The 24,959-nt window shown below is 51.8% G+C and overlaps 1 protein-coding gene across 7 annotated transcripts in view; it reads left to right on the forward strand.

The window, feature by feature from the left end:
• The window catches only part of ASAP1 (ArfGAP with SH3 domain, ankyrin repeat and PH domain 1), a 353,659-nt gene that overhangs the window by 319,581 nt on the left and 9,119 nt on the right, over positions 1-24,959 (forward strand). For 3 of the 7 annotated variants that reach the window (XM_078072001.1, XM_036084487.2, XM_078072000.1), the window contains exons 25-31: positions 766-804; positions 1,886-2,056; positions 9,977-10,046; positions 12,232-12,290; positions 18,157-18,656; positions 20,637-20,759; positions 23,218-24,206. In XM_078072001.1, coding sequence (XP_077928127.1) covers positions 766-804; positions 1,886-2,056; positions 9,977-10,046; positions 12,232-12,290; positions 18,157-18,656; positions 20,637-20,759; positions 23,218-23,292 — 1,037 coding nt within the window. In that variant the 3' untranslated portion in view covers positions 23,293-24,206. Of the gene's footprint in view, positions 1-765; positions 805-1,885; positions 2,057-9,976; positions 10,047-12,231; positions 12,291-18,156; positions 18,657-20,636; positions 20,760-23,217; positions 24,207-24,959 lie in introns of those variants that run through there. The other 4 variants (XR_013447675.1, XR_013447676.1, XM_036084489.2 and 1 more) reach the window with 4 other exon arrangements.

Below are 24,959 nucleotides of genomic sequence, written 5' to 3' on the forward strand. Positions count from 1 at the left end.
TCAGGAACAGCAGCGTGAGACGAGCGAGCACCGCGCCATTCCCAGAGAGCTGCACTGTCGGCTTCGCACCCCATGGCAGGGAAACCTTACACACTCCAAATTCCTGCTTTCCTGACTGCAGAAGGGGGCAATAATGAAAAATCAAGGGGAATATGAATACATTATTTTTTTTTTTTAAGATTTTATTCATTTATTTTAGAGAGAGTGTGCATGCACGTGCGTGAGCAGGGGGAGGAGCGGGGTGGGGGGGTAATCTACAGCAGACCCCATGCTGAGTGCAGAGCCCATTGCAGGGCTCGAGCCCACAATCCCAAGATCACAACCTGAGCCAAAACCAGGAGTCAGATGCTCAATCGACATGAGCCACCCAGGAAACCCACAAACACATTTTGAAAAGTACAAATCATTATACAAATGCAAGGCTATAGTAACAGTCACTTTATTGTTATGAAATCATTTCTGAAACTGCGGGACTGGTACCATAACCAGGTGCTAATTTGGAATTTGGAGTAAGAGTAAGGCTTTCGTGAGGTATCACATCAGTAGGACAGAGAGGGTAACCTGTAGAGCTCAGGCCATTGTATCCGAAAACAGATGATGATCTTACTGAGGTTGTCAGTATTGATTTCCAAAACAAGACTGTCTCTGAGAATCACTGGTGTAAATCAGTGCTGGTGCTGACCAGGAGTCAGTAATGGGAAATACAAGGCTTATTTTACCAAGGAAGGAAGCCAGCAGTAATTAAGCTTTTCTTTTAATACACAGAATATAAAAAGCTCTTTTGGAGCCTTTCTGGATCACCAGGTATCTACTATCCTGTGTTAAAAATTTGGTGTGGCAGTGTTTTTTGTTTTTTTTTTTTTCTCCCTCCTTCCCTTTTTTTTTTCGTTAACTGCTTGCAGAAACAGTTGTCCATGAACACAGTTAAACTGTGTACCTGGGAATGCTGCATAAAGAGATGCTTGCCGCGGTGCCCGGTATCCAGTGCTTGGCACCCACCGGCCACTCAGCATCGCTTTGAATAAACAAAACTAATACCATAAATACTAATCCTGTAACCGCTCTTGAAAACAAACTCCATTTTTTTCTTAAAACATTAGGTCGGAAAAGTCAGGTTTTGCAGTAGTGGTTGTGTGTGTGTGTGGAATAGTAATCGTTACTGCCATCCCGTCTTTCCCTCTGGAGAAAGCTGAGTCTTTTTTTAAATCTACAGGCATCAATGTCTAATCTGTGTAACTTAACTCAGGCTTCCAGTAGGTGGTTTATGATTTCTAGAACAACTCAGAATTGAAGGAAAAAAAGAGTTTTTGAATTTCTCTTTTTTGAAGGAATTCTTTACATTGGATCCTTCGTTCTTGATAAAAGTTATTAAAAAAAAAAAACTTCAGGCAAAGATTACAGACTAAAGGAAAAAGTTGTAGTGGAGAGAAAAATCCTGTGAACGTTTCCGTGTCCCACCCTGTGGCCCCCTGAAGGGTTAGTCTCTACTCTGTTCTTTCTCCGTTGATTTTGCTAGCAGTGCTGTGTGCCTTCTTCCTCCATGGATGTCGTGATGGTCCCACCAAGTTATTCATTTAAAATGTATGTTTTATTTTTCCCATGGTACCTAAATGAGGATCTTAAACCCATTAGCATTCCATGGGATGGGCATTCCCTTAAAAGCACACACTTCCCTTTCTTTTATTGTGATCTTTCTTTTTTTTTTTAATTTTACCAGCAATTTTGAAACCGCTCTTTGTGAGCTGCTGAGTTGATGGAATTGGCCATATCCAGCTTTGCGCTTTGTCTGTGTTCCGTACCACATGTGTGTGGAAGTAACTGCGTACTGGTTGTTCTGTCTCTGAGACTGGGATTAACCTTCCTGCCCCATTCGATTCCTTTCTAGGTCCAACTGGCCCACCTTCAACACTCCCTCTAAGCACCCAGACCTCTAGTGGCAGCTCCACCCTGTCCAAGAAGAGGCCTCCTCCCCCACCACCCGGACACAAGAGAACCCTATCCGACCCTCCCAGCCCACTACCTCACGGGCCCCCAAACAAAGGCGCAGTTCCTTGGGGTAAGTCATCCTAAAGTCAGGGCCAGCGCTGCCCGGGCCGGGCAGTGCGTGGGGTGCAGCGGGCAGCGGGCACCTGCGCATTCAGCAAACGGGCCAGCCTGCACACACGCCGGGTGAGGGCTTGGATACACACGCGGGAGACTGTACCCAAGGCCAAGACATGTCCTAGAAGATATTTGGGGTCATTTAAAAGCCAGAGCAGTACTAAAGTGCTGAGCGTTTCCTGGGCACCAGGTACCATGCTCATAAATCTCTCTCAGTCACAGTAGCAGCTCTGTGCAGTGGGTGTGGTCAGCCTCATTCACGGATGAGGAAACGGAGACTCAGAGAAGCAAAGTCATCCATTCTCACAGCAGCCAGAATATAAGGCAGAAGGTTTTCTCAACACGTAAATCAAACACAGTCACTTCTCACCTTTAAAGCTCTCCTGGTGTGCTTCAGGGTGAACGCCAGCTCCTTGGCCCAGGACCCGGGGGGCCCTGCAGGGTGTAGGGGCTGACCGTCCAGCACCCACCCTCCGCTCATGCCACACGGCCTCCTCACTGCTCAAGCACACCGGGCTCTCCCTCCTGAGGCCACTCCACGCCTGCAGCTGTGTCCTGCGCTTCGAGAGCCTGGCTCCCTTTTGTCCCTCCCGGCTTCAACGTTTGTCTCCCGACCCCCCTTTGTAAAGGAGCTTCCTTCCCCCGCCATTTCCTTCAGACCACCTATCACCGTGGATTAGTACTCTGTGTTTGGCTTCTTGGTCTCTCTAGAATGTAAGCTCCACGAGAGCAGGGACTCTGTCTGTCTTCTCTTTTGTGTCTGCAGGGCCTAGCATCGAGCCCACATGTAGTAGGTCCTCCATAATCACCTGACGATGAATAAATGTGCACAGAGTCAGTTAGCGACATTGACCGCAGACAAATTTATATCCACAAGGCACATAATTTCCGTCTTTCCTACCTTTTTAGTTCCCCAGAACTCCTCGCTAGCCCACCAGCAATTGAAGTCAAGCACCAAGAGTCTCTCCCCGGCGCCCAGGGGGGTCAGGCCCCTGACAGGCATGGAGAGAAAGAGAACCTTTGCTAGAGGAGCGTGCTCATTCCCATGGGCACCTCCTTCTGTCCATGAGTTTCACTGTGGCTTCTTTTCCCTTGGGTTTCTGATCGTAACTGATAGGTAATTCAGCTGAATGCATTAGAGGGCTTCTTCAAAAGCCTATACGAAGGTGTTGTGATTCTTTGGAAAAACCCATACTCACCCATATGCAGGTTGGCACCCGTCTGTCATCCGGCCGCGGCGCCACAGTGAGCGTGCGAACGTGTCTGTGTGGTCGGCCATTCCCTGCGCATGTGTGTCTGCCTGTCGTGTGGGCCTTCTCGACCCATCCGCTCAGGGAGCCCACGGCCTCGTGAGGGAGACAGACCGGCAAGCCAGGGAATTCTTGACCGTTAGGGCTGACATGTTAACGGACTGCTGTGGAAATGCTGAGAAACGGCGTCAGACTGCAGGGGAAGGCTCTGCAGAGGAGGAGACATTTGTGGAGGGCGGTGACAGGTCAGCTCCCCGGTGAGACAAGCCAGGGAAGAGCAGTGGAGGCTCCCGCACACAGCGGCGTGTTACATGTGTCCTTGACGTGTCCACGGGTTGCTATCCCCGCCTTCCAGACGTCCCCAGGTTTCATCCAAGAGGACTTTCCAAACCCAAATAACATTCTCCTGAAGGTCAGACCTGTGCAGATTTTCATACCACAAATCATAAACTCACCTTTTCCCAATTTCACTAAACGTTGATCCTGTTGTTCATCGGTTTTTATTTCCGTGTAAAGTTGATTGTGCCTGTATTCGTCCTACAGGCTCAGTAGGTCTACAGTTAATTTTACGAAATTTCTGTTTTCTGGCTTAGGAATCACTTTCTTAGATTTCTTTCCCGTCACTCAGTAGCAGGACTCGTAGCTGCTGGTCTTTTGTTTGTTTTTTGTTTTTGTGGGCAAGGGGCATTTTTCATTAAGAAACAGAGTCACCGTTCTGTGAGAGTTGGTGCCACCAACAGGGAGCCTTTCGAAGACAGGGGCCCCGAGCCATCTGCTGGTGGCTCTCCGCAGCGAGAGCCTCCCACCTACCACCAGCCATGAGGGACAAAAACCGGAATCTGTCTGTGGCCTAGTGACAATTCTCCATGCCACAGACTTCGGTGGTCACTCACAAACAGCCCTAAATAGTAATTCTGAGACTGTCAGGGCCATTCTTTCTGAGTTAGTTGTGGGCGCACATATGTGAGAGATACCTAAAGGCCTGGTCTGTCCCTACCTATTTCCCGCTGACATGGTGTTCCAGAAGCCAGAAGCGGGATCCAGACTATTAATAAAACACATGGGGAGATCAGTCTCCTCGGCAGCATTTATGATGCCTACAGCTTCCCTCTGTGGACCCATCATTAGGATGTGGGCCCAAGAAATGGATACCAGCATGAGGGGATGGTACAGGTGTAAGCCTCTGGCTCTCCCAAGGCCTCACCTTCCCGCAACATGCTTGCCATATAGATACACCAGGTTCCCGAACCACATTCTTTCCTCTAAGATCTGAGCCTTTGCTTATAATGTGCCTCAGCCTGGAATATTCTACTCATTTGTGTTAATGCTTAGTCATCCTTCAGGATCTGCTCTCCAGGGACCCGTTCAAGGGGCCTTCCCAGTCTAGCCACCCCCACACTCCCAGTCTGGCCCCTCTGGCACAGGGTTACCACGGTGGTTCTGGGTGCACTGTGTTTCCCAGGGCATTCTGAACTCCTTACAAGGGCATGTGCTGTTTCTGTCTCAGAGCACAGTGTGGACCCTGTGCCATACCCGGATTCTGACCCATCCTTACCACTTGGTAGCCTGGTGGCTTTCAGTGATTATTTTTGAATTGTTCCATACCTCAGTTTCTCCAGCTGTAAAATGGGGCTAGGCTAGTTAATAGTACTTACCTAATTTTTTTAAAGTTCTATTTAAGTAATCTCTACACCCAACGTGGGGCTTGAACTCACAACCCCCGAGATCAAGAGCCACACGCATCCCCCCCGACCGAGCCAGCCGGGCACCCCGGTACTTAATCTAATTCTTAACCACAGTTCCACAAAGTAGGAAATGCTACGTGACCTCAACTTTCAGGACAGTGAGACGCGGAAAGATTCAATCACTTGCCCAAGTTCCCACGGCTGGTACTCAGGGAGCCAAGATCTGTCACCAGCCTGTGTGGCTGAGAGAGCTTGCACTCCTCCCCCTCTCCATGTTCTGCTGTGTTCTACATGTGATCGCTCCGTGATTCCTTGGCCATTCCCCATGTCAGCAGCTGTTTCTTTGCCCATGAAGCAAAGACGGGAAAAGGTAGCCGGGCAGGAAGGTACCCTCCGCCTGGCTGTGCCACCTCGTCCATCTGCAGCATGGAGCCCTGGTGTGCAGGGAAGGCCGCTCCAGGCTTTCTCCCTGCCAGCACCAGTGTCCACGGCACCCGAAATAGCCCAGGCATCACATTACTCAAGTCCCGCTATTGTGATGAATTCAGCCATCTGTCTCAGGAGACTGCTAAGGCAGGCTTTTGATGAGAAAACAAGTAGGCTTATGGGCAGATTTGGGTTGTATGGGGACTTTGATTTTTCAAGGGGCATGTCATTAAACCTCACCTCTGGAAATACATAATTTGTTTATAACCTACTTTTATAATAGGCCAACACGTATTTTAACACAATTTAAGTAAAATTAATTAAGAAATGAGGACAAAGAGAGAATAAAGGTAACAAGGTAAAAGTCCAAGAGTGTGATATCTTCGCAAAATGTGTAATATAAGATCACATACAGTGGCTGGAAATAGACCACAGATTTGACACTGAGGTTTTTACAGGCAAGAGCAAAGAAAAAATACAACTAATTATCCAGTTTGTGGTGGCCATAAGATTAACCCTCTTGTCATGCTTGAGAGTCGTATAATTAATACCTAAGAGCAGCTCACCGCAGGACCTCCGTCCTTTGGCCGTATTCAGAGAAGTCTCGACAGCACACATCACGGGCAACCATAACATGCATTAAAAGAACATTCTGGAAGCCCAGGTTCTGATCTGGGTTCTACCAGTCCCAGGCTACATGACCTCTAGAAATCACATTCCTTATCTTTGGTCACTGGGATTTAAAGTTGTATAAGCTTTTTTTTTTTTTTTTTTATTGTAGAACAGATAATAAGTGGAAAACTATACCACAGATTGGTTCCCTTCTATTTCAAGGCCAGAACTTCAGGTGAAAGACTCAGCATTTGAAATGTCTGATCCAAGGCATGCACATCCGCTCATTGGAACAGTATTGGTTTATAAAAGAGCCTCTAGACAGAAATCTCTTGTTCTTCCCTTTTCTTGAGTTTCCCAGTACATTTTCATGTCCGCTCCCTGCCCCCCACCCCCTGCTTCCGTTGTGCATGCTTATCTAGAAATTAATAACGGCTACGACCATTTGTAGAGTATTCCCCGTGTACCAGGCGCCGTGCGCTTGTTCATCCATCATTCAGCCGTCACAGCCGTTGTGTACGATAGAGGTGGTCACTGTCTGAATTTTATCACTGGGGAAATTGAAGCACAGAGCAGTCAAATGCTTGTATAGAATCACAAATCCAGTCACTTCAGACCTGGTGTATGAACTCACTTCAGACTCCAAGTCTCATCTATTTATCCACTATTCCAGAAGACTCCTGGAGCCTGTGTGTCATTCGCGGCTGGGCCAGTGTCCTCCTCTCTGTCCACAGCCTCTTAGCCCGACATTTCTGACCCCGAGTCTTGGCCACAACTCCTTCACCTGCTGGCCCAGCATCTGTCCCCGGCTCTGTCTCACACACATCTCTTGTACATGCGAGTCCTTTTCCAAGTTGCACAAAGAGAGAAGAAGGGATTGAACTGCTTCCGTGTTTCTACTCCTCCCTTGAATGCTATCCTTTTTTCAGAAATGTGTCTAAGTCACGCTTTTCTTCCTAGGCATGGCATGTGGCCTTTGCCTAGCCATGAGATTGCTGGGGTTCCTGTCTGCCAACCACAGAGACCTTCCCCTAGGTGTGGGGGAAATGAAGCCGTGGGCAGAGAGGCAGATGAGTCAGTGCCGGGGGCCCTGACGTCATTCCTCAGGAGCCTAGTGGCTACTGTATGCCAGAGGCCGGGCTAGCAGGTGAGGTGACGATGATGTCCAAGGCACAGGCCCTGCCTTTGAGGTGCTCGCTCAGTGAGTAGGTCGTCATCATTTCTGTTGCATTCCATCAGAGAGCTGTGAATAATAGTTTCCATTTGTGTCATGCTCCCTGTGGCCCAGCACATACACTGTGCACTCCATAGTTTATCTTTTGTGATGCTCATACCTATCTGGTGGAGTAGATACTATTTCGTTTCCATCTTATAGATGAGGGGACTGAGGCTTAGTAGAAAAAGCATTGTAGCCCAAGCTCATACCCACTGGGCGATGGTGGGGCTGAAGGTCAAACCCAGGCTTGTCTGGCTCCGAAATCTGCACCCTTAACCACTGCCCGATGATGAATGGTGGTAGGCTGACAGGAAGGAGGGAGTGGTTAAGTCTGGGTAGGGAAGAATTCCCAGAAGTTGACACTAGAGAGACTCTTTGCAGGTTGCATAGGAGTTCACCACGAGTGGGAGGGGTTTGGTGTTGCAGAGAGAAGGGACAGAGGGCCAAAGTTATGGAGGCAGAGAAAGACAGTGTGTTTGGAGATGGAGAGTCACCTTGAGTGGCCAGAGAGCAGGGTTAAAGGAGGACACGGACATTTGGGCTCCAGGGTCAGGCCGCAGCCCCTGGGGTGACGGCTCATCTGTGTGGCAGCAGAGTGGGTGGCCAGAAGCAGAGCGAGGGGCCTTCTGCAGCCCAAATGGTCTCATAGTCGGTCCCACACGTAAGAGGGTTAAGAATCACTGGTTTGGAATGTTTCCTACCTGGAAAGGGAATTAACAGATGCAGTGGTTTACCCTAGCATAGAACTTCCTTTGATATTTTGATTGTTATGGCTCAATGAAGTCTGAGAGTGTGAGATCTGAGAGCCAATCCTAAGGAGTCCCGCTAAACACCGTGCTGAAAAGAAACGCCTACCTGAACGGCATTCACAGCTCGGAGGATTCCCTGAGAGGCTGCCGGAGGCATCCTTCAGTACCAGTGATGGCTCATGGAAATGTACCGGTGGTTGGAAGGAGTGCCTTAGTAAAATAAAGCTATATTTGAAAATCGTCGGCCCTGGTAACACCAGTTTAGCTCGTTTCTTCCTGCAGCAGTGTCCTAGAGTTACAGAAAGTTCTGTCCAGGAGGCCCCCTGTTAGCCCTCGGCCATCCTCCCCCATCCGGGAGGTTCAGTGGGATGAGCGGTGATGGGGGGCTGGTTAGTACAGATCCTGGAGGCCGGCTCCTCGGCTTTGTATCCCAGCACGCACCCCTACCAGCTACTTGACCTTGGGCTTAGTTGTACCACTTTGTGTGTTTCTTCATATACAACATGGAGGGTACTTGTATTATGTACGTCATGGACCTCATCCCAGTGACGTACTTACCCCGTACCTCACTCCTAGTAGATGCTCAATGAACGGCGGTCGCTATTATTGACGTTACCATCGGGGCGTCAGGACGGGTAGTGACAAGGCTGTAGACCCGTGGTCAGGACTTCCAGTCAGGACTTCTGGGTAGACCAGGTAGCCGTGTGAATTGCAGGCACTTAACCTTGTTTCTTCTTCTTTAAAATGAGGATAAGGACACCAGCTCTTCCTGTTGTGTGGAGTTGAGAAGCGCTTGGGCGGCCATAGGTGCTGTGATGCAGAGTCAGTGCTTTGGCCAGTCCTGTCCTCTGCCCCTGCCCTCCTGTTCCTGATTCTCCTCAGCCAGCCCCTTCCCCAAGGCACCCGGGGGATCCTGTGGGTGTCCAGGCAGGGGAGGAAGGGGCTGGACTTTGCACAGCAGTCTTTGGAAGGGTGGGCAGGACATGAGCTGGAGCCCCAGAGACAGCTGTGCCCCTGCAGGGTCCAGGGGTTCCTCCTGGGCGCCTGGCAGCATGGGGCCCTGTGCTCCTCCCACCGTGGGATGGGTCCCACAGGAGTTATTCTCACCCATCTCTCTGCCTTCTCCCGGACAAAGAGCACGTATGTGGTTTTGCGGCCCCCCGCACCCCCGATTAGAAAGTTCTTCACTGTTCAGGTGCCTCGTCCCCCAGTGAGGATGTTTCCTGCTCCTCTTACCAGTGAGGTTTTGACCCCGTTTCCTTTCCGTAGCACACAACCCTGTTCACCGTTGACCTCATTCCACATTATCAGTCTAGTTTGTACATGTACATTGCCCAGGCCAGATCAGAAACCCGGCGAGAGCAGAGACATTTGATTTGCTTTTGGGCCTTCTGCTCTCCATCCATGCCTTGCACCTAGTTGGTACTTAATAAATGCTAATGTCTGAGTGAGTGATGGCAAGAGTGACTGAGAGTCTCGCCCCACAGATGGCCAGTTATCACCATCCTACTGAATAGCATCCATACAGACACAGTTTGTGGGTTGTGTATTCTGAGTCTGGCTGCCAGGCCTAGTCTGGCATTGCAACCTCTGGGTGAATTTGAGGTTTTACTCTTCTTTCCCCGAGCCCAAGCTAAGGACAAGATCCTGAGCCAATGGGACATCCCCAAAGTCCTGTGATCTTATAGGCTTTGTCTGGGGGTGGGCTGTTCATCTTTTTGACATCGTCCTTGAATACCAAAAAAAAAAAAACAAAACATACTGTCAGAGCCCAAAATGGTGCTAGTTTTGTTTCAAAGTTACAAATGCATACCATTCTAGTTCGAGACTTTTCAGTTCCTTTCTGGAACCAGAGGGGTGCCTGTCTGTCAAGTCCTGAGTCCCCTTATTCCATTCCCCTGCCTGAAGATGCAACTTGACATCTGATTTTCCCTGTAGGTAACGATGTGGGTCCATCATCATCAAGTAAGACCACAAACAAGTTTGAGGGACTGTCTCAGCAATCAAGGTAAGCTGCCTTCATGTTTCTCTCTTAGCTGGGATCATAGTTCACTCTTCGGAATTCTAGAAAGGGGTGTTGGTGGCAGTTTGCTCAAAGTGTGGCCCGCCCCTGATCGTGAGGAGAAATGAAATGTGGACTGTCAGTATGCACCCGTCCGTCAGGCCCCCATGACAAGCCACTGTCCCCCGGCACGTTGGCAGGCCGGGCTGTCCAGTGCCAGGTTCTCCCCCATTCCGGTTCCCAGTGGGGACTGGCCTCACTTCCCTCATGTCAGAGTCTACCAGAATGAGGTGGTATTTTTCATTTTTTAACTAAGTAGCTTTGTTTTGTTACTCTTGACTCCTTTTTGCGGACTTGAGAATGAAAACAGTTCTCAGGGAAATCTGACAGCCCAGAGATTTTCAGACATAAAAATAGGACTCTTTCCAAGTGCCCCGTTTGTATGATTTTCTTAGGCTAGGCTAAAAGCAGCATCCCTTCCTTCCATCCTTTCACAGAAATGGGTCTTTGGAAGATCTTCTGTGGGCAACATTTATCCAATCCCAACGCAAAGAATATTCTCTAGAGGCCCGATCTGAGATAAAGACACAAAGAGCCACTTACAGTCCCAAAACCTTAGGGAGAAGGAGTCAGCTGGTATGTGGGGGTTGCTTTCCAGAGTTTATCAAAGAGCAAAACAAAGTTCTCATTTATTTTAATGCCACTGTCCTATTTAGTCTTTACAACTTTGTCAGATAGGCCGATTACTATTTCCTCCATCGTATAGACGAGGGAGCGGCCCCAAGAACTTGAGAGGTGAAGTGGTGGCAGATGTCAAAGCTGGACTCAACCCACTTGTCCTCCAGACTCCACGTCCCGTCGTCCCCTCCCCTTGGGTTCCGACTTCCACCCGGGGGGGTGGGGGGCCGGGCTCAGACTGCAGTTCCGGCGTCTTCTTCCAGAGGGGGAGAGTGTCTGATACGTGGAGAGTGCCCACAAAATGCTTTTTAAGCAGAATCAAGCCACGTGCACACAGCAGCGACTTCGTGTTCCTTTGCAGAGGAAGCAGCCCAGGCCCACGGGTGTTCAGTGTTGACCCTGGGCCTTGGTCAGGAACCAGCGTCGTGCTCACGTCAGTAATCAGCAGGTGTGCTTCCCTGAGAACATGCCGAGGCCGGACGTGAGAAACACACGCTCCAGAGGGGTTCACCGCTTCTGGATTCGCAGGGACATTATGTCCATGGCCCGGGGGCAGTAGGATTTCACAAGAGCTGAGGAGAGAGTGGTTAGGAAGTGACAGCACGTGCATTTCATCTTCTTTGACTCTGTTTTGTTCGTTTGGTTTGGCTTTCCCTGTTCCTTTAAATGCAGTTAGGAGAGAAAGAGGGGAAAGCCAATTCTTGGGACATCATAGGACACAAGGGGACAAACGAGAGATTCAGAGGGGCTCTTGGCACGGAGGACTCCGGTGCTCGGCTGCTGTTCCTCCTTCAGGCTGCAGGGCCCTGGCGTCCTCTGAGAATAGCTCCAGCCTCTTGCTAAAGGAGCACTGCGGCAGCCCGCGGCCCTGGCATGTCGGTGGTGGCAGGGGAATGGGGAGGAACACTGCGTTATTCAGACCCCGTGGGATGGACTTCCTATTCCCGAGACTTGGGTGTTTTTCCCTACTCGTTTGGTAAGTGCTCCAAGCGGAGGGAAAGCCTGGAGGTCTGAGACCCAAGCTTTCTGCTCTGGTGCCGCGGGGGACACGGGAGCTCTGGCGTTAAACAGAGCGAGGTCTCCATTTACATCTCCTCCCCGGCCAGCCTTGGGACCCTGTGCTGAAACGCCCCAGACTTCAGTGTCCTCCCCTGGAAGTGGGGGTGGCAAGAGTTAGGGTGAGAGATAGAATCCCACGAGGAGACGGACTTCCATGTGGTCCCCCGGGGCCATGCTCCACCGGGCGCTCAGACATTTTACCTCTGAGGACAGGTTTCGAGGGGAAGAGGTGGTGGCTTTATCATTCACAGAGCTGGCCTGTTCACCCTTTCCTGGGTCCTCCCCAGCCAGGCAGATTTTGAATAGTGGAAAACAGACTGTAATCTTTTGTTAAAGAAATTTTGAAAGGGTTTTTAGAGAACTCAGCATAACTCTTGTAATTGCCTTGAATATTAGATCACTTAATGATATTACAGCATTTTGAGATCCTTAATTATTCTTATTTATTAATTAGCACCAGCTCTGCAAAGACTGCCCTTGGTCCAAGAGTTCTTCCTAAACTACCTCAGAAAGGTAAGATTTCTCTTTCTCGTGTTCACGTAATTAGATTGTCATGGTACCCTCCAAGGGGACAGTTGTCTCTGTCTCTCTAGTTCATGGCTTGATCCCAGATGCCTAAAGCAGCACCTAGCATGGAGTACGTGCCCAATAAATATCTGTTCAACGAAGAAAGATATTTATAAACTCAGTTTTTGTGATTAGCAAAACACCATACTTCTCCCAAAAAACCACTGTCCTTTTCTAGAAGATGTTATCGTCCCTGGGTCTGGGGATACCATTCTTTCTCCTCTTGCAAACACAGTCCAAGTACCACCTCTGCCACTCACTTGCCAAGTGGCCTGGGCAGGGGACTCGGAAGCTTCCCGAAGCCTCAGATTCCTCACCTGTAAATGTGGGCAGGAATACCTGCTTCATGAGGTTTTATAAGGGCGAAATGAGATCATGCTTCAGAAAGCCCCTCGCTTTCTGTGGCACAGAAATCCTTCCCTGGGATAGCATCCATCATGCAAAGTAGAGATCCTCATGCTCTGAGAAGTACAAGAAAGCAGTGTTTCCCTGCCAAGCAAAGACACTCGGTTCTTTGACCAAATCTTCCTGGATCCTGATCGAGCTTTTCATCCATAAGACCAGCATGTCCGTTGTCTTATCTGCTCCCTCTTCTTTGTTGCCGGCTCCAGCCTGGGAGCTGAGAACATCCACAGATGCCTTTGGTTCATCCTGTCCATCCTCACTTAGGTCCGCAAGGCCACAGGGCCCACGCTAGGTGCAGATGGGGTTCAGAGGACCTGTGGCCGCTCCATGGGTTTCAGTACTGACGGCAAGACCTTTGACCCCAGAAGTCAAAGTTAGGGATTTGTGGTGGGAAGCTGGGATCCACCCCTCTCCCGAGGTCTTCAGGAAAGTGGTATATTTGGAGGAGCACTGACTGGGCTTCTGTGTCCTACAATAAAAGGTAGCTGCCGGTTCATTCTGCGTGGAACACAGAGGAAGCTTCCCCCGGATTTACTGAGTCTTTATCTCAAGTCATTGTTTTCTTCTTTTAACCTCTGCCCAAAGGGCTGTCCTGATCCCAGAGAAGTTTGAGGTGTTTCTGGAGCACTGTTCCCACTTGTCTACGATCTGCCCTGATTCAGCCCTGTGCTCTTCCCCCATCGACCGCACGTTACCACTGATTCCTTCCACCTGCCTGTCCAGCTCCCTTCTTCTTGCTCCCAAACCACAGCGATTCTTAGCCCCACCACCCCCACCCCTGTGGCCATTGCCACTTTCTCACTGTCCCTCAGGAGGGGTCCTGAGCCAGCATCATCTCTCCTAACGCTCTTCCTCCTCTTCCGCACCGCTCCTGTGCTGGTTCTGCTCGCTTGACCCGCTCTGGGCTGGCTCCACACACCTGCACATGATGGAGAAGCAGAGTGAGGATGGTGGCTCTGCTCTGCTTCCTGTCTGCTGAGCTCACGTGGTCCTCTGAGGCTGCCTGGAGCCCTCCATCTGCAGGATCCACTGACTTGCCCCTGCCCTCCCTAGTCCCCGTCTCCTTCACACCTTCTCTGTTCTCGAAACGACTTCGCTTCTGTGTTCTGAGTGAACAGGATGTGAGCCCCCGCCCCCGCACCTCACGGCCCACCGCATGCCCCTGCCTGCCTGCACGTGGCACCCAGGAAGTGGCCTGCCATGTCCTCAGGTGGACCCCGTGCTTCTGCACCAGCCCCGCCCCTCCCCAACTCGGGGATGGCACCCTGGCATGTGCCGTTCACTCTGAGCCATTCCACCAGAAGCCAGTGTGCTGTGAGCATCCCAGCCAGGCCGTCTCCCTCCAACCACCGCCTCATTGTACTTCTCCCATTCTTTTCTCTTGCTATCTCTTTTTACTGGATTTGAAATTGCCCATAATAAACATAGACAAAAATATTTTTATTTATTTATTTGACAGAGAGAAATAGCGAGAGCAGGAACACAAGCAGGGGGAGTGGGAGAGGGAGAAGCAGGCTCTCCACGGAGCAGGGAGCCTGATGTGGGGCTCAATCCCAGGACCCTGGGATCATGACCTGAGCCGAAGGCAGACGCTTAATGACTGAGCCACCCAGGTGCCCCAGACAAAAATACTTTAAAACACAGAATAGTATAATACAGACTTCTCCACCTCACCCCCAGATGCTCATCACCCATCTCCAGCAATGATCAGGTCATACCTGAGCTTGTTCTGTCTGTTTCCTGCCCCCAGGCAGTCTGTAGCAGATGTGGACCTCATACCACTTACACACACTGCATACCGTTACGTCTCAGATGCTTTATCATATTTTGAAAATCCAAAATTTCTTAATACCTTAAAATACCCAGTTTACGTTTCTGATTGTCTCATAAACACCTTTTTTCTTTAACAAATTGTTCAAATCAAGATTGAATGTAATAAGGTCTAGTTCATTCAGCCTCTTAGGTTTCTTAGGCTGAAGGTCTCCGTGCATCTCTCCCCCTTTCTGGTAACACATAATGTTGGAAGAACTGGGTTATTCGTCCTAGTAGATTTTTCCAGTTTGGATTTTGCATCCCCATGCGGTTGTTAAACATGTTCCTCTGTCCTCCACATGTCAGTCGGAAGTTGGATCCTGAGACCCCATCAGATACAAGCTCAGGCTTTGGCAGAACTGCTTCCTGGGTGGTGGTGGTATTCTGTCAAGAGGTAGATGCTGGCTGATTGTCTCTTTGTGTGAAGTGTGCAGCTGTTTGCACTCAAAGCCCAGACCCATTCACCCATCCTCTGTTAGAACCACTGCACAGTGGGGCGCCTGGGTGGCTCAGTGGGTTAAGCGTCTGCCTTCGGCTCAGGTCATAATTCCAGGGTCCTGGGATCGAGCCCCGCATCAGGCTCCTGACTCAGCGGGAAGCCTGCTTCTCCCTCTCCCTCTGCCTGCTGCCTGCTGCTCTGCCCGCTTGTGCTCTGTCTCTGTATCTTTGTGTCTCAAATGAACAATAAAGAAAATCTTAAAAAAAAAAGAACCACTGCATGAGGCCACCGGCCAGGGCTCACGTCCGGCCCTGTGTTACACCGCTGTCTGCAGCATCCCCTCTGGTTGGGAATCGGGGCCAGACTTTTGCACAGTTTTTCTCCCTCTGCCTCCTCTTCTTCAGTTATGTTCTTAGAAGCTATTCTCAGGAGTGGAATGATGATGGCCAAGGGAAGAGCGTTTTAGTAGGCTGTACTCGGGGTGGTAGTGCTTTTCAAAGGAGCGTGTCCCCTTGCCTTCCACCCAGTCCTGCCTGCGCACCCCAGCTACACCATCTCCCGGGTTTTCGCAGGGAGTGGGGGTCGGCCTGGAAATTCCTGATCCTTTCTTGTTCCTAATGGGCCTCGCTCCAGCGGTGCACTCTCTGTGTTCCAGCTTTGGGGGAAAGTTGGCTTGTCAGACCTTCAGAGTTAAAAAGGCAGTTCAGAAAGGCCTTTTTTTTTTTTTTAAGATTTTATTTATTTGACAGAGAGCAGGAGAGCACAGGCAGGGGGAGAGGCAGAGGGAGAGGGAGAAGCAGGCTCCCCTGCTGAGCAGGGAGCCCGACGTGGGACTCGATCCCAGGATCGTGACCTGAGCCGAAGACAGATGCTTAACCGACTGAGCCACCCAGGCAACCCTAGAAAGGACTTTTAATTGGAGAGGGGAAAACACAAAACCAGCTTGGAAATCAAATAGACAAAGGCCGGGCAAGCTTCCCTAGAGGAGAAACTCTTTTCTTATTTTGTTTCTACCTATTATAAAAGCACATGTATTCATTCTAGAAGATTTTTAAAAATACAGATAATCAAAGAGAAGAAAAGCACAAACCACCCGCCGTCTCATATCACCCAACATACACAATTTGGTATATCCTTTCTACTGTACTTTTTTTGTTTTAGGTTTCGATTTAAGCTGGGGTGCTTTTTTCACATGATACATCAGAAACATTTTCCATCACAAATGACTTTTACTGGCCGCGTAGTGTTCCACCGTCTGGTGCGGTGAAGTGTGACGGAGGCCCTGTCATTGCGCAGCCGCATGGGGTGCAGCCATTCCACCGTGAACGGCGCCATGCTGAGCTTTCAGGCGCAAGCATCGCATTGCCTGGCTCCGATCCTTCTTAAGGGATCAGTTCCTTGAACCGGACTTGAGTGCTTTGGGGTTCTGTCCACCCAGCACTTGCAGTTTCTGTTACCCCGTCAGCGGCGCACAGCAAGGCTGGCCAGCCCCGCTGCCCCGGGGAGTTCCCCCAGCTCCCCGTTCACTGCCTGCCTTAGACTTTCCTTTTCCCAGTGTGTGACCTGTAGGAGAGGACTCTGTGAGCTGAGCCATGTCAGCTGAAGGTCGGGCCAGCCTGTGAGCTGGGACGCGGCCAAGCAGGGCACAAGCAGAAGCCGCCACGATACAGCTGTGACAGTTTGCTGCACCGGGGTTCATCTTGTCTTCCTTTCTTTTTTTTTTTTTTTTTTTTTTGTTTTTAACGGACTGTAAGAATATCTTTCTGAATATATTGTACTTCTAGAATAAAATTCTTGGTGTGCCTTAGTCAGCTGTTCCCTTGCTGATGCACACTCCGTGCTTGGCCTCTATACCAGGAGCCATACTTCCAAGAATAAGTAAAAGTACAAATCCTGGCCTCAGAGAACCCTGCCCTGCAGTAGTGGTAATACTCTTATAAGGTACTTAGAGCCACGGCCCTGTTAGGAAATTCTTTACCTGTATTAACTCACGTTTTAGAGATAAAGAAGGGGAGGCACAGGGAGGTTGTATCATTTACCCAAGAGCACACAGCAAGTTAAGTACATGGTGGAGCTGGTCTTGGAGACGTGTCCTTAGTGTCCTAGGTCCCGCCGAAAGCTGTGCGAAGAGCTGTGGGGATGGTTCCACAGACGAGCATCCCCACACGGTGCAGACTGGCACAGCCATGGCCGTACAGAGAATAGGGAGGACCTGCCTAGCACATTCGCCCAAACATATTAAGTGGGCAAGAAACGAAGTTGCAGACAAAGTGTGTGTTGTAATCCACGTATGGGATTAAGTACACGTGGTGTATCACCAAAATGTAGCAGAGGTTCCCTCAAGAGGGGTGAGGGAGGTGGCAGAGGAGAGACCTTTGACCTCTTACGTAGTATAGGAATCCTAGGGACACGGGGAATTCATAATGAATTCTGATACAGCTCCAGAACGGGACAGAACGCAACATTAAATATGATGTACTGCTGGGCGCCTGGGTGGCTTAGTCGGTTAAGCGTCTGCCTTCAGCTCAGGTTGTGATCCTGAGGTCCTGGGATCGAGCCCCGCATTGGGCTCCCTGCTCAGTGGGAAGCCTGCTTCTCCCTCTGCCCTCTGCCCACTCCCCTGCTCGTGCTCTCTCTCTCTCTCAAATGAATAAATAAAATCTTTAAATAAAAAAATTATGTACTGCCGCTAGAGGAATTTTATTGACCTGGCAAATACTCTTGCAAAAGCAGTATTTAGATAAAAGCAGATCAAAGTTTTATGTATGGAAAGCATGTGGAAGAGTCCGGAAGGAAGTATGGCACATTTAGGGGATAGGCTTGTGGAAAACCTAACTCTATACTTCTGATTTTCTGTAACCTGTTTGTATTCCAGTCATGTTGTGTTGTTTTGTTTTGTTTTTTAATTCTGGGTTAGTGTGGACATCCCGTTCTTACATGACTGAGGCATGAAATCACATATGGTCATGTGGATGCCTTCCAGGCTTCCAGCTTCTATCCTGTAAGAACAGGCAGTGCACACCTGTGCCCCTGGGTCTGGCCCCGGAGCAGGCACTCACTCTCCACTGGTCCTCCCGGTGACTGAAGGAGGGGGCAGCGCTCCCCCACCCCAGGGCCCCCTCCGGTGACCTCCGTCCCTGTGCTTGCTTCCCACAGTGGCACTAAGGAAAACAGAAACCAGCCATCACCTCTCCCTAGACAAAGCCAGCAGCCCGCCCGAGATCTTCCAGAAGTCCTCGCAGTTGGCAGAGCTACCGCAGAAGCCACCACCTGGAGACCTGCCCCCGAAGCCCGCAGAACTGGCTCCCAAACCCCAGATCGGAGATTTGCCACCGAAGCCAGGAGAACTGCCCCCCAAGCCCCAGCTGGGCGACCTGCCCCCCAAACCCCAGCTGGCAGACTTACCTCCCAAGCCGCAGATGAAGGACCTGCCTCCCAAACCGCAGCTGGGAGACCTGTTGGCCAAGTCCCAGACTGGAGAGGTCTCCCCCAAGGCCCAGCAGCCCCCCGACGTCACCCAGAAGTCGCACCCAGCGGATCTCTCCCCAAACGTGCAGTCCCGAGACACCATCCAAAAGCAAGCGTCCGAAGACTCCAATGACCTCACCCCCACCCTGCCAGAGACGCCTGTACCACTGCCCAGGAAAATCAATACGGTGAGTAGAGGCCAGTTTTGAGGCTTTTGCAAACCCCACTGCCGCGCCCCGAAATCCAGCGGGAGGGTGTGTGCTCCAGCAACACAGAAAAATCGCACGCTTGTTCACCTGCACCGGCTGTGGTTCCGGCGGCGGGCGGAGCTGAGCCCAGTGGTTAGGGACGCGGGCGCTGGGCTCCAGCAGGCGGCTGCCCGACCTGCTGTCACCGCATGACCTGGGCCGTTACTTCTCTGGGCCTCAGTGCCCTTGGACACAGAAAGGAGCCGGAGCAGCAGCTGAGCTCACAGGCAGTAAGTGCGGTGACCGAGGAATGGCACCGAGCAGACGCTCAGCAAGGGGTCACCCTTGTCTTAAAGCCGGGAGGATGACACTTGTCCTTTCTCAGAGTCACAGGAAGGCAGGTTCCCTCTCGGGGTTCTGAGAATCATCCACTCAGTTCTCACTGCATCTTCTCGGAGGGACTGGAGGCAAAGCCCCAAGAGACTGGTGCAGGCAGAATTCGGTTGAAATCCCACATTCCCTCCTTTTCATGAAATGCTTTCTGCTCTAAAATATACCGATTTTATTTTAATATAAAAATGTTTATTTCCCAAGAAACCCTTTTTTGGACAGGTGCTCCCGGAGGATTCAGTGGCCATTGGTCCTGCCCCCGGCTGCACCCCAGAGCGGGGGCACTGGCTTCCCAGGCTGAGGGAGCCTGGTTCATGAGGGAACTGAAAGGCCCCCCACTCCACACCACAGTTCTGCCCCCGCTCGTTGTAAAAATAGCATTGCCGTAGAGTGTGGCACCTGCACGCTAAAGGAGGGGTCGGGAGAACACCCATTCTCCCACAGGCTGGAGGGCACCGTATTCAGCATGGCAGGTGCTCGTCACGAGGGCACTGTCCCGGGAGCCCAGGCGCCCCAGATGGCCTTGTGCAGGATCCCGGCTCATGCTCTGCACTTGACAGTGGTTTTGTGCCCTCATTTAATCCTCCCCATGATCAGTGTTCCCCTGCGGGCCTTGGAGCTAAGACAACTAAGCCTTGCACTGCCGTGGTTGCTCCGGCCAGCACTGCCCTGGGACGGGCCGCAGAAAGGTGCGGGGGGATTGAGGGAGACACTGGGGCACAGAGAGAACTCACTGGACCCAAAACATGGAGAAACACAGCTTGCTTTTTTTTAATACTAATTATTGAATGAGCTAGGCACCAGAAACCTCCTCCTTTCTCTATTCCCATCTTCCTATTTGCAAAGAACCAGAAGTCCAACAGATAAAAGTGCAAGTGAAAACTGATCGTGAATGAGAACATTTTGGGGAGGGGCGCCTGGGTGGCTCAGTGGGTTAAGCGTCTGCCTTCGGCTCAGGTCATGAGCTCAGGGTCCTGGGATCGAGTCCCACATCGGGCTCCCTGCTCTGCAGGGAGCATGCTTCTCCCTCTCCCACTCTCCCTGCTTGTGTTCCCTCTCTTGCTGTGTCTCTGTCAAATAAAATCTTAAAAAAAAAAAAAAAAAACCTTTTGGGGAACTGCCTGGAATCCTCCCACCCCAGGCCGCCACCCTGTTTAACCAGCATGTGCTGACTTAGTACTTTGCGTGAGGGGACTGAGAAATTTGTTTATGCTGTGCATTCAGTATGCAGAAGCTGCACATTTTTCTTTACATCATGTTTCCCAAAACCATTTTTAGACTCTGGTGTCATCTCTGCAAGCTGCTGTTGGGGGTGGGGGAGGGCAGGGTGCCTCAGGGGTTTTGGTGGGGCTGGATTTCGATCCCCACCCATAGTCTGCCCTCCCATGAACATGATGGGCAGCGTGCCCTCCCGAATGCCAGGCTCCGTCCTAGTGCTCGGGGAAGAGAGAGGGAGCACCCAGCACCTGGGCGCCTGGCAGATGGGCCTCCCCCTTGACAAAGGAGAAATTGAGGCGCAGTGAGGTTAAATCACGCTCCCAAGGTCAGTGTGTCCTTTATTCCCGCTGAAGCCCCGTTTCTGTCTTGAAGGGGAAAAACAAGGTGAGACGAGTGAAGACCATCTACGACTGCCAGGCGGACAATGACGATGAGCTCACCTTCATGGAGGGGGAGGTGATCGTCGTCACAGGGGAAGAGGACCAGGAGTGGTGGGTACGTACCCTGCCGGCCGCTTCATGCCCCCCCAGCGTTCTCGCTGGCTGTCTTCCCTCACCACGGTCATGCTAGAGACGCAGCCGCGGAGCTTTGAAACGGGGTTGGGAGGATTAACGTGTGCCTGGGCTTGCCCCTCGTGCTCGCGCAACCTGTGAGCCGCAGGTTTTTTTGGATGTGAGGCCAAAGCTCGGGCAGGCTAAGCATGTGACACAGCTAGGAGGCAGGCAGGCAAGATTCCGAAGCATCTCTGAGCCCAGAGCCTGAAGCCCAGGGCGCACAGAGGGTTTGCAAAAGCCTCAAAACTGGCCTCTACTCACCACTGCACGCCGTCCTTAGGCTCCAGCCTTCCTTCGCCCAGCCTGCAGTCTGTCTTTGTCGAGTGGGGCATGATACCTTCCTCACTTGACTTCAGAGGAGTAGATGAAAAATGTCTGTAACAATCCCTTTTACGTGAAAACTTGCCCAGGTGTCTGGAGAAAGGCCTCATTGTCCTCACAATGATGGTGAGGTGGCCGTGTGCAGATTCTCAGTGACAAGAAGGGCAGCCCAGTGGGCCTGTGCTGTTCCGGCTGCGTCGGGAGTGAGGCTCCTGGGACAGCCGGCAGGCCAGGGGCGTCGTGAGTGGTGGCCTCACGTCTCTCCTGGCTGAGTGTTTCCCAGCATCAGCGTGGGGACCCTGCTCCCTTGGCAGCTGTGTGCCACCAGCCCAGAGGGACCCCGTCCTGTCTGCTGAGAAAGGGACCTGTGGTTCACAGTTGAGCCAGCAGAGCCTGCCCGGGCCCGGAAACGCACGTGCATGTACGCACACATACACATACGCACAGGTGCGCATACACCTTTGGCTTCTCTTTCTTTGGGCCTGGAGAGTGCCTCCAGACTCTTGATCACAGCCGTGGGGATTCTGCTTGGACCGAAGCAGGGCTCTCGGGCAGGGGCAGTTTTGCCCCCCAGGGACCCTTGGCAGTGTCAGAGTTTTGATGGTCAGGACCCAGGAAGGGGGTGCTCTGAGCTCTGGCCAATGGAAGCCAGGGATGCTTGGGAGAACAGAATCACTGGCCCAGAATATGCGGGGTGCTGAAGCTGAGACGCCCCGAAGGAAGTGATGAGGCCTCTTTTTCTCTCTTTCGGCGGGGGGGGGCCAGCTGGGGGTGGCCCCCGTGGCCCCTCCTGCCTCTGTTAGGGTTGGCCCTGCTCCTGGTGGGGAGCCTGCTCCAGAGTCACGTTAGAATCATGACAAGGAGATGGGCTCTGAAGACCCTGGCGTGAGTCGCTGAGTCGTTCTCTGGCCTTGGCTAAGGCATGTCCCTTCCATAAGCCTGATTCCTGTTCAGAAATGGCACAGGAGTAACCCCGCCTCACAGGGACGTCCCGAAAACTCACTTGGGGATACACAGGCAGTGACCAGATCCTTTGCTAAGAAACCTGTGACGACAGCAGAGGACCCAGAGGGGGTAAGTGGGAAGTTCTCACTGGTGCCTCTACCATCGTCCTCGGCGAAAATTCTGCCGAGCCAGACATAAAAACGATTTCCGATTCACAAACCCGCTCACGTGCAGGACGCCAACCGCCTAAGGCCCCCTGAGGCGGGTAAGCCAGGTCTGCAGTCGGTTCACTCCAGCATGAGAGAAGCGGCCCGAGGTCACAGGCCTGGCGGTCCAGGGAAGCAGCCCGGGGAGCCCGCAGCCCTGCTCCAGCCGCCGCGGACGCCGCGGGTGCTTTACGGGTGGAGATGGAGAGGAGAGCTGGCCCGGCTCCTAAAGCCCCCTCCTCTCTCTGCGTTTGTCATCTGAAGCCAGGCGCGTGTCCTGCTCTTCCTGTCGAAGGCTCGCGATGGGATTCTCTTTAACGCGACGAGTGTCGGTCTAACGGAGATCATCGGGAAGTTCTCGCGGGGCACTGTGGTCACGGGCTCGGGCAGCGGACCGTGGAGTTGCCCTCACCGTCTCCTTCCCCCACGGCAACCAGGAAACAAGTTCTCCCAGAGCAGCCCTTCCCATCCGTGTGATGTTTTATGTAATCTCAGCACAGGCCTGAGAGGAAAGGGTATTTTAGCCCCATTTTACAGACAAGAGGCCCAGCAAGGTTTGTCTGAGGTCGCTCAGCAGGAAAGGCAGTTGTGCACCCCGTGAAGAGCACGGACTCTGGAGTCTGCAGCCTGTGTGAGGCCACGGGCAGATTCTTTTCACGCGTCGGGGAGGAATGGACACTCGGGGTAGAAGCTGAGCGTCCCAGGAAGCGCTCCCTCACGGGACGGCCGAGTGTGCGCGGAGTGGGCTGCACCTTCTGTTGTTAGTTGTTCTGTTATGATTGCGTGTAGTCCCCCAAAGAGTCGGGGAGGGTCAGCGTGCCTTCCACCCCGGGCCTGTGGGCCGAGTCCACGGGGACCGTGACCCACGGGGCTTGTCCGTGGGCAGCTGCCGGCCTCCAGCCTGACGACTCTCTCTTCTCCCTACAGATTGGGCATATCGAAGGACAGCCTGAAAGGAAGGGGGTCTTCCCAGTGTCCTTTGTTCACATCCTGTCCGACTAGCAAAAAGCAGAACCTTCAGATCGTCCACATCCTCACGCAGGACTGCTGCCTCCACGTAACCCTGTGCACACGTGTGTATATAGCTGCTACAGAACGAGAGAGTCCCGGAAGGGCCACCTCAGGAGGGGATAAGGTGTGTGTAAATACCCTGTGGGCTTCTGCCCTCGCCAGTGTTGGGGGGGGCCCTGGGACCCGGCGCGCCTTCCTGGTCTGCCACGGCCGTCCCGGGCATCTCGCACTTCCGCCTCTGTGCTGTTGTCCCAGCAGACAGACGAAACCAGGAATCTAGGAACTGCTGGCTTTGCCAGTAAGAGTGGTCTCCAGCAACCGTTGAAAGGCAGAGAATCCACCCTGTGTCCCTAACAAAACAGTATTCTCAATTGTGTTACTGCAAATGCAACATTAGCAAAGAGGGGGGTTCTGTTTTCCAGGTGAAGCTTAGCTCCACGACAGACCAGCCTGTACTTTATCTGTGTACACAGTTTACAGCCACAAAAACCGACCTGGGTATTTATTACAGAGAAGTGCTTGGTTCAATGTAAGTGTTACTCCTTCCGCAAAATAGTCACCCACCCAACACCTTTGTGGCATTTTCCGGTCCCTGCGGCCTTGTGCAGGTTAGGCCAGGTGGGTGTATACTGTCTTCTGGTGAGGAGTGCCCGCCCCTGAGATATTACCTCATTATGCAAAACTAACATATCCTTCACGACTATTTTGACAAAAGCTTAAGACACACCTGATGAAGCTCAACTTCCAGGAACCGAGGACCGCCAGGAAACATTAGCCTCTACATTATGCATGCATTTAGAAGCTTACCCGAAATCTGCCTTTTATAAAGGAATAGTATGGACAAGTGGAACTGTACATTTTTTAACTTGATCGCCATTAAAGCAGAAATTATAAGGTTGCAACAATATCTGTTTCTAGTCAGTCATTCGGCTTTCTCAGAGTGTGAAGTTCCGTCTCCTCTTCTGAATTAGCGTCCTTCACCTGTGTTAAAGCCCCGAACACATCAATTTTAATTATTTTCTTAGTTTGGCCCTTGATCAGTTCAAACGGGTGAAAAGATGATTCACGAAGATGAAAAAATTTAAAAGTCGGCCCTTCACCCCGTTTCCCCACCACAGCATCCGGGTGCTGAAGGCAGTCTCTCCTTCATCCGTGCTCTCAATTCTGCCCCCATCATAGGCGAGCTTGCTGGTCTGAAGCTCTGTTCGTAGACACGGTACTGGCAGGCCAGGTCACAGCCAGGCGCTCGGCCGCCACCGCGCGTGGCGCTCTGAGCCTCCCTCCATGTCCGCCTGTCCGGGCCCTGTCCGTCCGTCCGACCGCTAGGATGCCAGCCCCATCGGTCCGGGTAGCTGCCCTGCCCGATCAGCGGGGCTGCTCTCCGGATTCCCAGGCCCCCGGGTCCTGCTCAAACGGCTCTGTGGGCAACCGCACAGAAAGCTGGTATCGCCAAGCGCATAACCTCGGCGATAAGAGAGGAAGGTTCATTTCGCAGAAGTACAGCTTCCCCACCGAACCCCTAGGAAAAACCCTCTTTCGTAGAGTCTCCGTGCTCAGTGAATATTCATCTAGTTCTGCTTAAGCGAGTACTACGAAAACTTTGAATAACCACCTAATAAGTAAACCTTGCATGACAGACCTGCAACACAACTTCTCAG

This window comes from Halichoerus grypus, chromosome 5 (genome assembly GCF_964656455.1).
Source record: "Halichoerus grypus chromosome 5, mHalGry1.hap1.1, whole genome shotgun sequence".
Classification (NCBI taxonomy): Eukaryota; Metazoa; Chordata; class Mammalia; order Carnivora; family Phocidae; genus Halichoerus; species Halichoerus grypus.